Source organism: Anarrhichthys ocellatus, unplaced genomic scaffold (assembly GCF_004355925.1).
Source record: "Anarrhichthys ocellatus isolate YVR2014 unplaced genomic scaffold, GSC_Weel_1.0 scaffold548, whole genome shotgun sequence".
Taxonomy (NCBI): domain Eukaryota; kingdom Metazoa; phylum Chordata; class Actinopteri; order Perciformes; family Anarhichadidae; genus Anarrhichthys; species Anarrhichthys ocellatus.
The window spans coordinates 15,547-29,356 of NW_022280522.1; the positions used below are offsets into that span (position 1 = coordinate 15,547).

Sequence of the window (13,810 nt, forward strand, 5' to 3'; positions counted from 1 at the left end):
ATCAGGACTACACTGAGACTGGTTCATATAGAGGATCAGGACTACACAGACTGGTTCACATAGAGGGTCAGGACTACACTGAGACTGGTTCACATAGAGGATCAGGACTACACTGAGACTGGTTCATAGAGGGTCTGCTCAGTGAGACAGCAGGAAGCTCCAGAAGCTAAAATCACAAGTAGGCGTGAGATCTTCACCCAAACACAACGCTGGCCAAGTTCACTAGCCGGGTCTCTGTGAGATAGAATAACTATCTCACCGCGGTGGTGAGGGTCTGCTGGTTCTGAGGGTCTGCTGGTTCTGAGGATCTGCTGGTTCTGAGGGTCTGCTGGTTCTGAGGGTCTGCTGGTTCTGAGGGTTCTTCTGTTTGGTTTGGTTTCCTCTTCTTTACGAGTGGGCGGCGCTGAGTGCCGTGTCTTGAATGTTTTACCTTTTTCCTTTTGTTCTCTCCTCTCTTACACTTACACACACACACACACACACACACACACGCACACACACACACACACACACACACACACACGTACACAGTTACATGCACACACTGGCTGAGCTAACGACCTCAGACACGTGTAGATAACACAATCTCTATGGTGGTCTCGTGTGAAACTACTTAGATTACATCATACAATGTCTGAGCTGCTCTCGCTTCTAACACACACACACACACACACACACACAGACGCACGCACACACACACACAGACGCACACACACACACACACAGACGCACACACACACACACACACACACACACAGACGCACACACAGACGCATGCACACACACACACACACACAGACGCACACACACAGACGCACACACACACACACACACAAACACACACACACACACACTACCATGAATTATTAGTTGACTTTAGATAGCGTGCTCATAATTGTAGAGTAGTGGTTGTTAGTCTAGATATTATAATTAGAGCTTAATAAACTCTGATATATTGTTATAACAGCTGATATCAAACCTTCTCTGTTCACTCTGGATGTGTGACAGTACTTTGACTGTTGACATTGTGAGTGAACACTAATGATGAGACTTACTTTAGTTGGTTATTGGTCCATGTTCTCAGGGTGGAGCCCCGTTAATATTAATAACTGTTAATAATCTCACTGACATTAATGATTCTATTGATTCAATCATTTAGTTTTCTGGTAACCAAACACGCTGCTTTAGTTCCCAACACTGAAACTTTAACTTTGAACAAGCAACATGATGACAGCTATGAGTGATGTAATAATACGTGTGTGTGTGTGCGCGTGTGTGTGCGTGTGTGTCTCTATCAGCTTCAGTCAGATTCAGAGGAAACGGTCGCTGCTGTTTGATCAACATCCAAACTAACTTTCATCATCCTGTCAGACTGAAGACCACGCCCACCTTATCTACAGGGTGTGTGTGTGTGTGTGTGTGTGTGTGTGTGTGTGTGTGAGAGTCACTATGAAGCCATGAAAACGTCCGTTCTTTGCTGTATTTTAAAATTTATGTAAATGCTAAACATGGAGACACAAATAATGAAACCTGGAGAGGAGGAGGAGGAAGAGTAGAAGGAGGAGGAGGAGGAGGAAGAGGACGAAGAGGTGGAAGAGGGGAATAATGACAAGACAAATAATGGGAGAAGAGAGAGACGAGAGAGACAGACGGACTCTGAGGAGACATTTATAAACAGACTGTAGACAGATGAAGTGACAGCTTCAGATCCACAGACAGATAGAGAGAAGACAGACAGAGGAGGAGGAGGAGGAGGAGGAGGAGTCAGGAGGGAGATTAAAAACAGACTCAGCAAGGCAGAGACGTCCAAACTGAGGAGGATCAGAGAAGAAGAACGCCGTCACTCGTCTGCAGAGTAAACGACTGAGAGACGAGAGAAGAGGAGGAGGAGGAGGAGGTGGAAAAAGAGGAGGAGGAGGCAGCAGCGAACCACCCACAGAGAGAGTTTCCTCACACACAGACACTGTTTTTATGTTGGTGTTAACAGAAGCTTCAACTCACTGACAACAGAAAGTTCCTCCTGAAACAAACCACAGAGGAAGAAGAAGAAGAAGAAGAAGAAGAAGAAGAAGAAGAAGACCTTATTAAAAGTCACAAGAAGAAACTCTGACTGAAAACTGACTTTCCTCCAAACTTACCTAAAGAGGAGCAGACTCACCAGAGTGCATCATGGGAACGTCTTGAATCCACAGAGAGATCCTCTGAAGACCTGAAGACTGTCCTCCTCTGGTTCCACCTCCACCCCCCCAACAGCATGCTGGCCAGGCCTACCCAGGGACGGAGCGCTCAAGGTGGGGCAGGAGGGCTGACGACGATGATGACGATGATGGTGATGATGATGATGATGCTGGTGGGGGTGATGGGGGTGATGGAGGTGGCGAGCGTTGAGGAGGTAGAGAGCGAGGAGAGCGAGGAGGTGCTGGAGGAGGACGAGGTCATCAGTGCTGAGATCCTGGTGAGAAACAACAACCAATCAATGAGCTGCTTTCCTCAGTCACATGCTGCCTGATCCCTACTGGGCATGTGCAGCTGTCAATGGAGACATAGGGCACTCGTTAGATATACTTCCTTATGATGGTGAGAGCTGCACATGCTCAGTAGAGACCTGGCAGGTGTGTTAGCCAGAGCTAGCTAAACATCAGTGATGTAATATTTCCACTGTTAAATAATGAACAACAACTATAATAATAATATTATAATGAAAATAATAACAATAATAATAACAGCAACAATAATAATAATAATTATTATTATCATATTATCATATAATTATAACAATAATGATAATATAATGATAATAATAATAGTACAAATAATAATAATTATGATCACAATGATGATAATAATAATAACAATAACAATATGAATACACAGGTTCTTCAAAAATAAAAGATTGTGTCATAATAATTAATGTCATAATAAATAATCACATAGTGTTCAAGTCAACCAGGACTTCAGCATCACCGCTAACAGCTACAGCTGCATTATGTCAAGAAACATATTCATATCACACTCAAACAGAAAACACAAAGATCTGCTCTGAATATTTATTTTTCATGTCATTATGCTGCTACACAGCGAACTGGACACACGTTCATATGAAAGAGTCTCAGTGGAGTATGAAGCAAATACAGTATAAGATCCCCACATCTTCTTCTGATCTTCTTCATCACTGGGCCCACTGAGCATGCTCACTAGCATTTCCTTTAGCCCCGCCCCCCAGCCCTCAGTCAAGCCTCATTCACATCAACGCAGGAAGAAAATACCTCTGGATTGAGCAACTTTTAGTTTCATTTTGTTGCCTAAACCTAACTCAGTAGTTTTGTCTAAACCTAACTCAGTAGTTTAGTTGTCTCAACCTAACTCAGTAGTTTAGTTGTCTAAACCTAACTCAGTAGTTTTGTCTAAACCTAACTCAGTAGTTTTGTTGTCTCAACCTAACTCAGTAGTTTTGTTGTCTAAACCTAACTCAGTAGTTTTGTTGTCTAAACCTAACTCAGTAGTTTTGTCTAAACCTAAGTAGTTTTGTTGTCTAAACCTCACTCAGTAGTTTAGTTGTCTGAACCTAAGTAGTTTAGTTGTCTGAACCTAACTCAGTAGTTTTGTTGTCTAAACCTAACTAAGTAGTTTAGTAGTCTGAACCTAACTACGTTGTTTTGTCTAAACCTAAATAAGTAGTTTTGTTGTCTAACAATATTTAATTTGTAGTTTAATAATCTTAATTTGTAGTTGATTAACGTGAAACTTAACTTGACATCAAACTTATGTTGTGGCCGGTGTCCTCCAGGAGCCGCTGTCCTCAGATCTGTCCAGAGTGTCTCCTCTCAGCTCCTGGCTCATCTTCAGAAGAAACTCCAACAAAGGGGACAACCGGAGAACCAAAGGGACCAGGAGAACCTCCAAGGTCTGAGAACAAGCAGATAAGATGTGATGAAACACACAGGAGGTCACATGATGTCCACTGGATTCATATCAGAGAATGAGGACAGAATGTCCTCTGGTCCGACCCCCCAGTCCTGTTAGAATCAGGTTTACTTCTACACGGCTATGGAAGAGAGCGGGGCTAAGGTGTAGGGGCGGGGCTAGGAGGCATGTAAATGTTCTCAAGTCTGAGAACTTTGGAGCAGATTAGACGAAGCATGCCAAAGTACAATGTTGAAAAGACAAATGTTTGATCACTTTTTATCGCAAAGGGTCTTTAGTTTGTGACGCCAATCTGATTAAATTTGTAGGAGCTCGAACAGCGTCTGTAAAAAGCTAAAAAAATGGGCTGAAATTACACCTTAAATTCAAAATGGCTTCCTGTTGGTTTTTGGAAAAACCTCCAAAAGGACTTTTTGTGCGTCTCCATATTTCACACCTGCCTGTTAAATATCATACACGTAGGTGAAACCTCATCGAGGGTCTCAATTTTAACAACTAGTACGTCATCGAGTAATTCACTGGATTCTGAAATTTGAGTCAGTTTGAGTTTGTTGTTATGATTTCAGACGACATCATTTATCTCCATATGTGATTTCATCCTGACATGATTCCACTGAAAGACAACCAATTATCATATTGATTAATCGATCAGCCCTAATAATACCAGACCATATTCCATGTCTCTAACAGTCCACGTGTCTCTGCAGCATGGTCCTTCAGGACCTCCGGGACCTCCAGGACCCAGGGGGCCTCCCGGCCCCCCTGCCCCCCTCCTGCCCCAGCAGCAGGAGCTCCTCCAGGAGCTGCAGCTCAAACTGAGAGGTGAGAGCTTCACACTCGACATACCCTAAAGCATCCCCTGCTTTATGGTCTGTGTGACTCTAAATGGACCATAATGTACTAAATGAACATCATGCTGTATTGAAGAAGACTTGAAACTAGAGATTGAGACCATAAACTCATGTTTACAATGTTTACTGAGGTAATAAATCAAGAGAGAAGTAGAGTCATTTTCTCATAGACTTCTATACAACCAGAGGAGTCGCCCCCTGGTGGTCATTAGAGAGAATGCAGCTTTAACACATGAAGCTTTGACTTCACTTTAAAGAACCAGAAATTGTCTCCTGGTTGAATATTTTGCCAAAACTAGGATCCAATTCACGTCCTGTTAGTTTTTACACAAACTGAAATATCTCAAAGCACCAGACCTCTGTCTTGTGACGGAGCCATGCTAGCAGTTTACCCCCGCTTCCAGTCTATTTGCTAAGCTAGGCTAACACGTCCTGGACCTGTGTCTTTAGGGAGAAGAACATTCATGTTAGCGTTCAGTGTGTTTACTTACTACAGACACACTGTTCACTCTCACTCAGTGTTTTCTGTATGTAGGTTATATAAACACAGCTCTGTGTGTGTGTGTGTGGGTGTGTGTGTGGAGGCAGCCTGTCTGAGTCCTTAATAGGGGTAATTTTATGGATGGGACTTGGCTCAGCAGCAGGATTCCTGACATTCCTGCTGACTGATGATGTGTCTCTGTTACTTTCAGTGTGTGTGTGTGTGTATGTGGGGGGGGGGGGGTTACTTTTTACTTTTATTTCATGATGTTGAAGAGAAAAGAAGACAAACTGATAAATAAGGTAATTAAAATGTGAAATGAATCACATCTGAGGGTGTGACATGTTTATGTTGGAAGATAAGGATGAGTTGGTGAAAACGATCCATCATCGTCATCATCAGAGAAGCTTTGGAGACATTTGAGCCAATAAGGTTGAAGGTGATTTAACGGGATATATTGATGAGCTCTAAAACGACTCTGATCACACGAGACCAACTGGAGAGACGAGGATGAGGACGGAAAACTATATCAACGTTTCCTTTACAACGGTTCTTATGACGGTTCTTACTCTTTTTATTCCTCCTAAAGTCAAGAAAACACGTGTCAATTTCTGCTCGTTACATGAATACAGCTTTTCAAAATAAACTTCAGTCTTCACAGGAAACTACTCAGTAGTCAGGTTTAGACAACTAAACTACTTAGTGAGGTTTAGAGTAGCATCTAAGCGAACCTCTTCAGGAGCCGCCATTGCTGTTCAGAATCAACAGTCTCCTCTGCGTGTCGTCGCACACATTCCTAAGCCCCTCCCCCTGCTGCCAGCTCCTCACAGGACTCTGATTACTCTTCCTCTTCTGCTCCTTTTCCCTATTTCTCCTCCATCATCTTCCTCTTCTTCTCCTCCTCCTCATATTCTTATTTTCCCCCTTCATCTCCTTCTCCTCTTCCTCCTCTTCTTGTTCTTCTCTTCCTCCTCTTCCTCCTCCTCTTTATCTCCTCCTCCTCCCAGACATGACAGGAGGAGTGTGTTTTCAGTGTGATGGTCCTCCTCGTGTCTCCACCTCCTTCCTCAGACGCCTCCTGCAGCCCGTCATCGTCCCCCGTCGCAGCCTCCTGGAGCTGCACCCATTCAGCCAGGTGAGACACACACACACACACACACACACACACACACACAGGTGAACCTCGTTTGACATTTGACCACTGCAGCCCTCAGACTCAGAGCGGAGCCTGCAGAGGGGGCGGAGCTTCAACAGCAGCAGCGGTCGGTTCACGGCCTCCGTCTCCGGGTTCTACCAACTGACCGCCAGCCTGCTGATAGGTGAGAGAGCGGCTGGTCACGTGACTCGGCCCGACCAATGACAGCTGACAAACACACACAGTCACCTAATGGACCAGGTTCTTAACCTCTCATCTCTTTGTGTGTCAGAGACCGGAGACAGAGTCCAGGTGAGACTCAGAGACAGTGTGAGAGCAGCCGTCTGCATCGAGTCCCTCTGCCAGAGCAACCTGTGAGTATCTACACCACATGGTCCTCTTCTTCATCATCATCATCACGCCACTTCACTGACTTTAGAACTGAGAAATTAATGAAAATATAAATGTTCATGCACCTTGTAGATCGAATACAACTGAAGACTCAGAAACAATCCTCTGAAGGAAGGACTCTTTAGCAGCACTAGCTTCTTAGCAAGTCAGCCATCACGTATGCAACAGGCTAAAGCTAGCGACTTAGCGTGCTAGGAATCAATAAAGCGGGCTAGCGCGACCTATCAGAAACGTATCACTAGTGTATCAGGAGTGTATCAGGAGCGTATCACCAGCGTATCACTAGCGCATCACGAGCGCATCGCGAGCGCATCACTAGTGCATCACGAGTGCATCACGAGCGCATCACGAGCGTATCACGAGCGCATCACGAGCGCATCACGAGAGTACCACTAGCGTATCACTAGCGCATCACGAGCGTATCACTAGCGCATCACTAGCGCATCACTAGCGCATCACTAGCGTATCAAGAGCGTATCACTGGCGCATCACTAGCGTATCACTAGTGCATCACGAGCGCATCACGAGCGTATCACGAGCGTATCACGAGCGCATCACGAGCGCATCACGAGAGTACCACTAGCGTATCACTAGCGTATCAAGAGCGCATCACTAGCGCATCACTAGCGCATCACTAGCGTATCAAGAGCGTATCACTAGCGCATCACTAGCGTATCATTAGCGCATCACTAGCGCATCACTAGCGCATCACGAGCGTATCACTAGCGCATCACGAGCGTATCACTAGCGTATCACTAGCACATCACGAGCTTATCACTAGCACATCACGAGCTTATCACGAGCGTATCACGAGCGCATCACAAGCGTATCACTAGCGCATCACGAGCGTATCACTAGCGCATCACGAGCGCATCACAAGCGTATCAAGAGCGCATCACTAGTGCATCACGAGCACATCACTAGCGTATCACTAGCGTATCAAGAGCGCATCACTAGCGCATCACTAGCGCATCACGAGCGTATCACTAGCGCATCACGAGCGTATCACTAGCGTATCACTAGCACATCACGAGCTTATCACTAGCACATCACTAGCGCATCACTAGCATATCACTAGCGCATCCCGAGCGCATCACTAGCGTATCACTAGTGCATCACGAGCGTATCAAGAGCGTATCACTAACGTATCACTAGCGCATCACTACTTTGGTATTAGTGTATTACTAGTGCATTATGAGTGTATTATGAGTGTGTCATTAGTGTATTACTAGTGTATTACTGCAGTGTTCTGTCTCTGTGTTCCTCAGCTCTGTAGAGTCGGTGATGGGCGTGGCGGCTGCTGGAGGAACGTTCAGCATCTTACTGATGGGAACTCTTTATCTACAGGTACAACATCACAACACGAGGCTCCGCCCTCAAACACACCACCAGGCAATGAAAGTCACTGTCGTCTTGTTAAGACTGTTTGTGTGTGTGTGTATGTCTGTGTGTGTGTGTGTGTATGTGTGTGTGTTTGCGTGTGTGTATGTGTGTGTGTGCGTGTGTGTGTGCGTGCGTGTGTGTGTGTGTGTGTGTGTGCGTATGCGTGCGTGCGTGCGTGTGCGTGTGTGCGCGTGTGTGTCTGTAGGCTGCTGAGTATGTGTCGGTGTTCGTGGATAACTCCAGCGGTTCGGCCGTCAGTGTCCTGCAGGACTCTCTGTTCTCTGGGATTCTGCTGGGAGTCTGAACCTCTTCATCATCATCATCATCCTCACACAGCTGATCTTCATCACCTGAGATGTCTCACACCTGACCTCAGGTGAAAGGATCCCTGAGAACTGGAATTAATGCCTCCACCTGGTGAACAGCAGAGGAACCTCTGGTGACGACCTTTAACAGACTGATTTTACATTATATTTAATCTTTATATTGAAGTTTATTCTGCTTTGTTCAGTTTTCCTTTTGTCAAAGTGGAACAACATGAAACTTTTTAGCATTAAATACATTTTATTTTAAGGTAAAATGATTAAAATCACGAGTCCTTCATGGACCTGAAGCATCAACCTGCTGCTCACTGATTTACTTTAATATTAATATTTATTCTCTGGATGTCATCAACAAGTTGTGAATATTTAAAATAATAAATCTGTTTCTACTGGCTGCAGAGCTCCAGAGTTCTGTGTCACGTTCTCCGTGTTCTCCATTCAATCTGATTATTATACATCATTAAAAATAATATTGATTTTAATCCATAAAATAGCTTTTATTTCCTTATTATTTGAATTGTGTATTTTTATGATGAAAAAAACACTATAAATGACTAAAACAAAGTAAAAGTGTAACATTTAGTATTTAGTATTTATATTATTTACATTATTTGTATTATTTACATTATTTACATTATTTATAGTATTTACATTATTTATATTATTTACATTATTTTTATTGTTTACATTATTTACATTATTTAAATTCATTAAATTATATATATTATTTACATTGTTTACATTATTTACATAATATAAATGATTTAAATTATTTATATTATTTACATTATTTATATGATACTATTTTTAGATTCTCAAAGCTTTTTGCCGAAAACAACTGATGTATGAAGTCTTCTATGTTTTGTTCCTCTGACGTGGATGTTCTTTAGTGTCTAATAATGCAACATAATCTTATCTTTAGTCCATGTTTCTATTTTAACATAATTATTCCTCATTTATTGTCTTTGTGTTGATTTGTCTTGTTAGTACTTGACCATGTAGTATAAGAGTCTCATCTTATATTAATATTCTCACTTCTTTCATTGTTTCTGCACGCTTTGTAAAGGGTCAATATTGTATAATTTTGTAAATTAATGTAATATTCTGTTTTTAGGTTTACTTTGTAATATCTGCCTCTTGGGACTACAGATGAAAAATAGCCTCTTGGCTTTAACTCTAGAGCATTTACAGAAATGTTTTTATTAATGTGCTCTGTCCCTTATTAAATAAACCAATAAATAAAATAACAGCGCTAACGGTGCTAACAGTGCTAACGGTATTAACAGTATTAACAGTGCTAACAGTGCTAACCTAAAGTGAACTGGAGGGTTTGTCTCCTCCTTGGAGCTGTTGGAATGTGGATTCTTTTGGGCTAGCTGTTGCTAACATTTTGAATGCTGATGATGTATCCCTTCAAAAAGCAGACATTTAATTTAGCCTTTAACTAGCTGCTGAGTGCTACACTTTGAGCAAACCAGTAATAGCATAATGCTAATCTTTAGTTAGCTGGTTAATGGTAACTATAATCTTATTAAGCTAACGGGGTAAAGTCTCGGTTTTTAGCCTGAGCTAACGCTACACAGTCTCTGGTGGTTGCACTGTTAGCATTAATTAAACGCTAACAAATGCTTCGGAGTTGTTGGAGGGTGGATGTTTTCTCTTTTCCCCCTGCTTCCACTATTTGTGCCAAGCTAGGCTAGCAGTTTCCCCCTGCTTACAGTATTTGTGCTAAACTAGGCTAGCAGTTTCATCCTGTTTACAGTATTTGTGCTAAGCTAGGCTAGCAGGTTCCACCTGCTTCCATTCTTTATTCTACGTTAAGCTAGCAGTTTCCCTCTGCTTCCATTCTTTGTGCTGAGCTAAGCTAGCAGTTTCATCTGTTTCATGTGGGACATTAAAATCAACAACAGAAGTAAAAACTAAACAAATGATTAAACAAAAGTTACATTTAATGTTCCTGGATATATTTCTGTAGATAATGTGAAGTACTGGACAGTTTACAGTTTAAAGACTGGGGATTTCAGTCTAAATATATCAAAGCTTTTGTGTATCAGAAGTCACAGATTTAGGATTACTGAAACATTGAGTTGTGGTCTACGTCTACACCTCTACCTCCACCTGAAGCCCTCGTCTGATTGGACGAGGGCAGCGTCAGAGAGGAGACGATCAGACGGTCCGCGGTCGGTAGCGGAAGCGTACGTCCTTGGCCGGCGGCAGGATCCCCAGACCGGCTCTGCTGGAGTCCAGCGTGGCTCCGGGCTGACCCTCCTCCAGCTGCAGGTCCACGTAGAGAAGCAGGACGCACAGGAACTGTTTGATCTCATTGACGGCGAAGTGTCGGCCGGGACACCTGGAGGAGCCGGAGCCGAACGGCATCAGGTAATACCGGAGCCTCTGACCGGCTTTGTAGAAGTCCGTCTTCTCTCCGCCGTCCTGCAGGAAGCGGTCAACACGGAACGACTGACGGAAACAAGAGAGACGGTTTGTTAAACATTTTATTATGAATATTATACGTCAGATATTTAGTTATTGTTCAGATATTCAACAGGTTTACCGGATGTGGGACATATTAATGGAAACACTCATTCATATACGAAGAAGATTATAGATAAAAACCCTCAAACTGTGCAGAATGAAATGTCAGTTAAAGGAGCACTGTGCAGGATTTATTATCAGAAATACATAATATTCATAACTATGTTTTCATTAGTGAAACTAAGAATCGTGATCATATCACAGAGTCCTCCGTGTTTCTACAGCAGCCCAGAAGAGTTTATTGTTACGGGACCTGAAGGCATCGTGGTTCAGCTGGTTCAGTCTGCAGCTTCACCACTAGAGGGCACTAAACGCTTACGTTCAGGGAGGTTAGACAATGGATTATGATATAATATATTGTGGCTTTTTTATGGATTATCAGCACAGGTTTGTGGCTTTTGAAGATCTTAAATTCTCACCTCAAAATGAAAAATGATCCCGTTATGAAATGAAATGACGGCTTTTACGTTTGTTCAAATTTAAACCTCGAAAAGGTCTTTGAACTATGTAGATACCTGATGACACACACATATAAAGGTCAGACTCAGGTGAAGGTCTTCGTACCTGTGGGTCCTCGTAGATCTCGGGGTCCATGTGCATGGTCTGAGGATAGAGGACGATAAAGTCTCCTCTCCTGACGGACACCGAGCGCTCGGCGTCCAGTCGCAGACTGAAGTCCTCCTGAGCGACGCGGACGTTCATGGCGGCCGAGGACAGACGGAGGCTCTCGTTGATGGCGCTCTCTGTGGACGAAGGTCAGGTGTTCATGAACAAAACCTCACTGCATCGTATCTGAACAGAGATGAAGTTAAATCAAACGGACGAACCCAGACACACGAGCTTCTCGAGCTGCTCTCTGCCGAGTCTCACGTCCTGGTCCCGGCTGAACTGGACTCCGCTCAGACTCAGGACGGACTGGATCTCCTGGTGGACCACCTGCAGAGCCTCTGGGTGACTCACCAGGTAGTACATGGCCCAGAAGGTGGCGGGGATGGTGTTCCCCACGGACGCCCAGAGGATGGCCAGGTGCTGAGCTGGGGGGGATATTAATATTTCAGTATGAAAGTTAAAGAGAGACGGTCATCATAGGACGTGTGTACCATTACTTGTGGTTGAGGTATCAGGACTCTTTGTCTACCTCCTTTGTCGACGTCCCTCAGAGTCTCGTACTGCTCAAACAGCTCCGATCGCGTCCTGATGAACAGCGAGGTGTCGGACCAGGACGACGTCTTGTGCGGCAGGAAGTAGTCGATGAGCTTTTCTCGGGTGGCCTTGGTCCGTCCCAGCAGCCAGATGGGGATCTGAGCGATGAGCAGCGGGAACATGTTGTCGAACTGGACAAAGTCCCGCCTCAGCCGGTCCATGTCGCCATGGCGGCTGGCGAATGCCGGCCTGCCGTACACAGTGAGGAAGGTGGCCTCGAACATCACCGAGTGGCAGAACTCGTACATACCGCCGCTCCTCCAGCCACCGCCCTCCTCCTCCAGGTGGTCCTGACGGAAGACCAGCATGAGGTTACCCATCATGCTCTCTGTCAGGGTCGACAGGCCGTCTCCCTGGAGGAGTTGGAAGGTGCGACTGATCTGCTCCGGCAGGCCGGGGAACTCCTCACTGCGGACGGGCCGGTAGCCGAAGGTGACGGGCGCCACCTTGTCGGAGAACTCGTGGAAGTCCAGCTGTCGGCCGTGTCGGATGACGTTGGGATACAGCAACGGGTCCATGACGAAGGTCAAGTATTTACCTGCAGGTGAAGGACAGACATGAACCTCTTTGTGGTGGCCCGTTCTTGGTTCTTCTTCCTATGTACTGGGCCACGTTACGGGGCTCTGTTTCTGACTCACACATTAAACCGTCCAAATAATAACTCTTGCAGACGCTGCTTTCTTTGCCGTCACTTGATTGATTTATTTTCTCTTTCGACAAAGTTAACAGCAAAACATTATCAATTTAACGTGAGGTCAAAGACTGTTCCGATGCCCCATTCTACACAAAGGAAAAACCAACTCCAGACTCAGTCCCACCCCTTCCTCTTATACCAGCTGATCCTCATCTGATTAATCACAAAAGTTCCAAACGAAAAACAATTATACAGAATGCAAAATGTAACCTTTGTTCATGAATTAAAGGAATGTGTTTAGGCCATACAAATATATTAGCAAAATGAGAAATTATGATTTGTTATCAAAACTAAAGATATGGCTCTAACACTCGTCAATACAATCGATCGGCTCCATCTGTGGTTGTATTTGAGGTTCACAGGTTAAATACCAACCTGCTATCTGAACTGTGAAGACGTCCCCAAACTTCTTCTTGTGTTCTTCCAGAAACTTGTGGGCGTCTCGTCCGAACTCCAGAGCTTTACCGAGGAACGGAATCCAGCCTCTGATGAGCGGAGGTTCACCATCTCGTCTGTAGCGGAAACAAGACACACCGTTTTTATCCAGAGGGGCACATACCCAATTGTCTGTCCACCTGCCTGTCCTTCTACCTACCTGTCTGTCTCCCTACCTACCTGTCTGTATATTTACCTACCTTCCTATCTACCTGCCTGTCTCTTTGCCTGTCTCTCTGTTGGTCAGAGACTTCCTCTCTAGATTTAGGATCTAGTGCTGCTTCATAAAGTCTCTGCAGAAGCTTTTAGGGTACATCCCAAGTCTCTTAATTCTCATTTCCTCGCTCCTCGCTCCTCGCTTGAACCGGAAGTTGTTCTGCGCCGCCATATTGACAGCCGTCCCAAAGCTCTTATTTAGCTCTGAGGAGAGAGGAT

At 44.4% G+C, this 13,810-nt stretch overlaps 2 protein-coding genes across 2 annotated transcripts; one reads left to right on the top strand and one right to left on the bottom strand.

Annotated features, from left to right (window-relative positions):
* The first annotated feature begins 1,781 nt into the window (after positions 1–1,781).
* Positions 1,782–9,019, top strand: LOC116401591 (erythroferrone). The gene is made up of 8 exons (XM_031880071.1): positions 1,782–2,455; positions 3,788–3,904; positions 4,632–4,746; positions 6,264–6,391; positions 6,464–6,575; positions 6,684–6,765; positions 8,071–8,149; positions 8,391–9,019. The coding sequence occupies exons 1-8, from the start codon at positions 2,255–2,257 to the stop codon at positions 8,487–8,489; spliced, it is 933 nt and encodes a 310-aa protein (XP_031735931.1). The 5' UTR covers positions 1,782–2,254; the 3' UTR covers positions 8,490–9,019.
* A 730-nt stretch (positions 9,020–9,749) lies between these two features.
* On the bottom strand, positions 9,750–13,452 carry cyp7b1 (cytochrome P450, family 7, subfamily B, polypeptide 1; the record flags this gene model as incomplete). The annotated part of the gene is made up of 5 exons (XM_031880070.1): positions 9,750–10,968; positions 11,608–11,786; positions 11,871–12,077; positions 12,182–12,784; positions 13,316–13,452. Coding segments are annotated over 5 exons (1,420 nt in total), but the record flags the coding sequence as incomplete, so codon positions are not given.
* Between the last annotated feature and the right edge of the window lie 358 nt (positions 13,453–13,810).

Coding starts and splice junctions, on each gene's coding strand:
- LOC116401591 (XM_031880071.1), top strand. CDS start 2,255: ATGCTGGCCAGGCCTACCCAGGGACGGAGCGCTCAAGGTGGGGCAGGA. Junction 2,456..3,787: donor TCATCAGTGCTGAGATCCTG/GTGAGAAACAAC, acceptor GGTGTCCTCCAG/GAGCCGCTGTCCTCAGATCT. Junction 8,150..8,390: donor TGGGAACTCTTTATCTACAG/GTACAACATCAC, acceptor GTGTGTCTGTAG/GCTGCTGAGTATGTGTCGGT.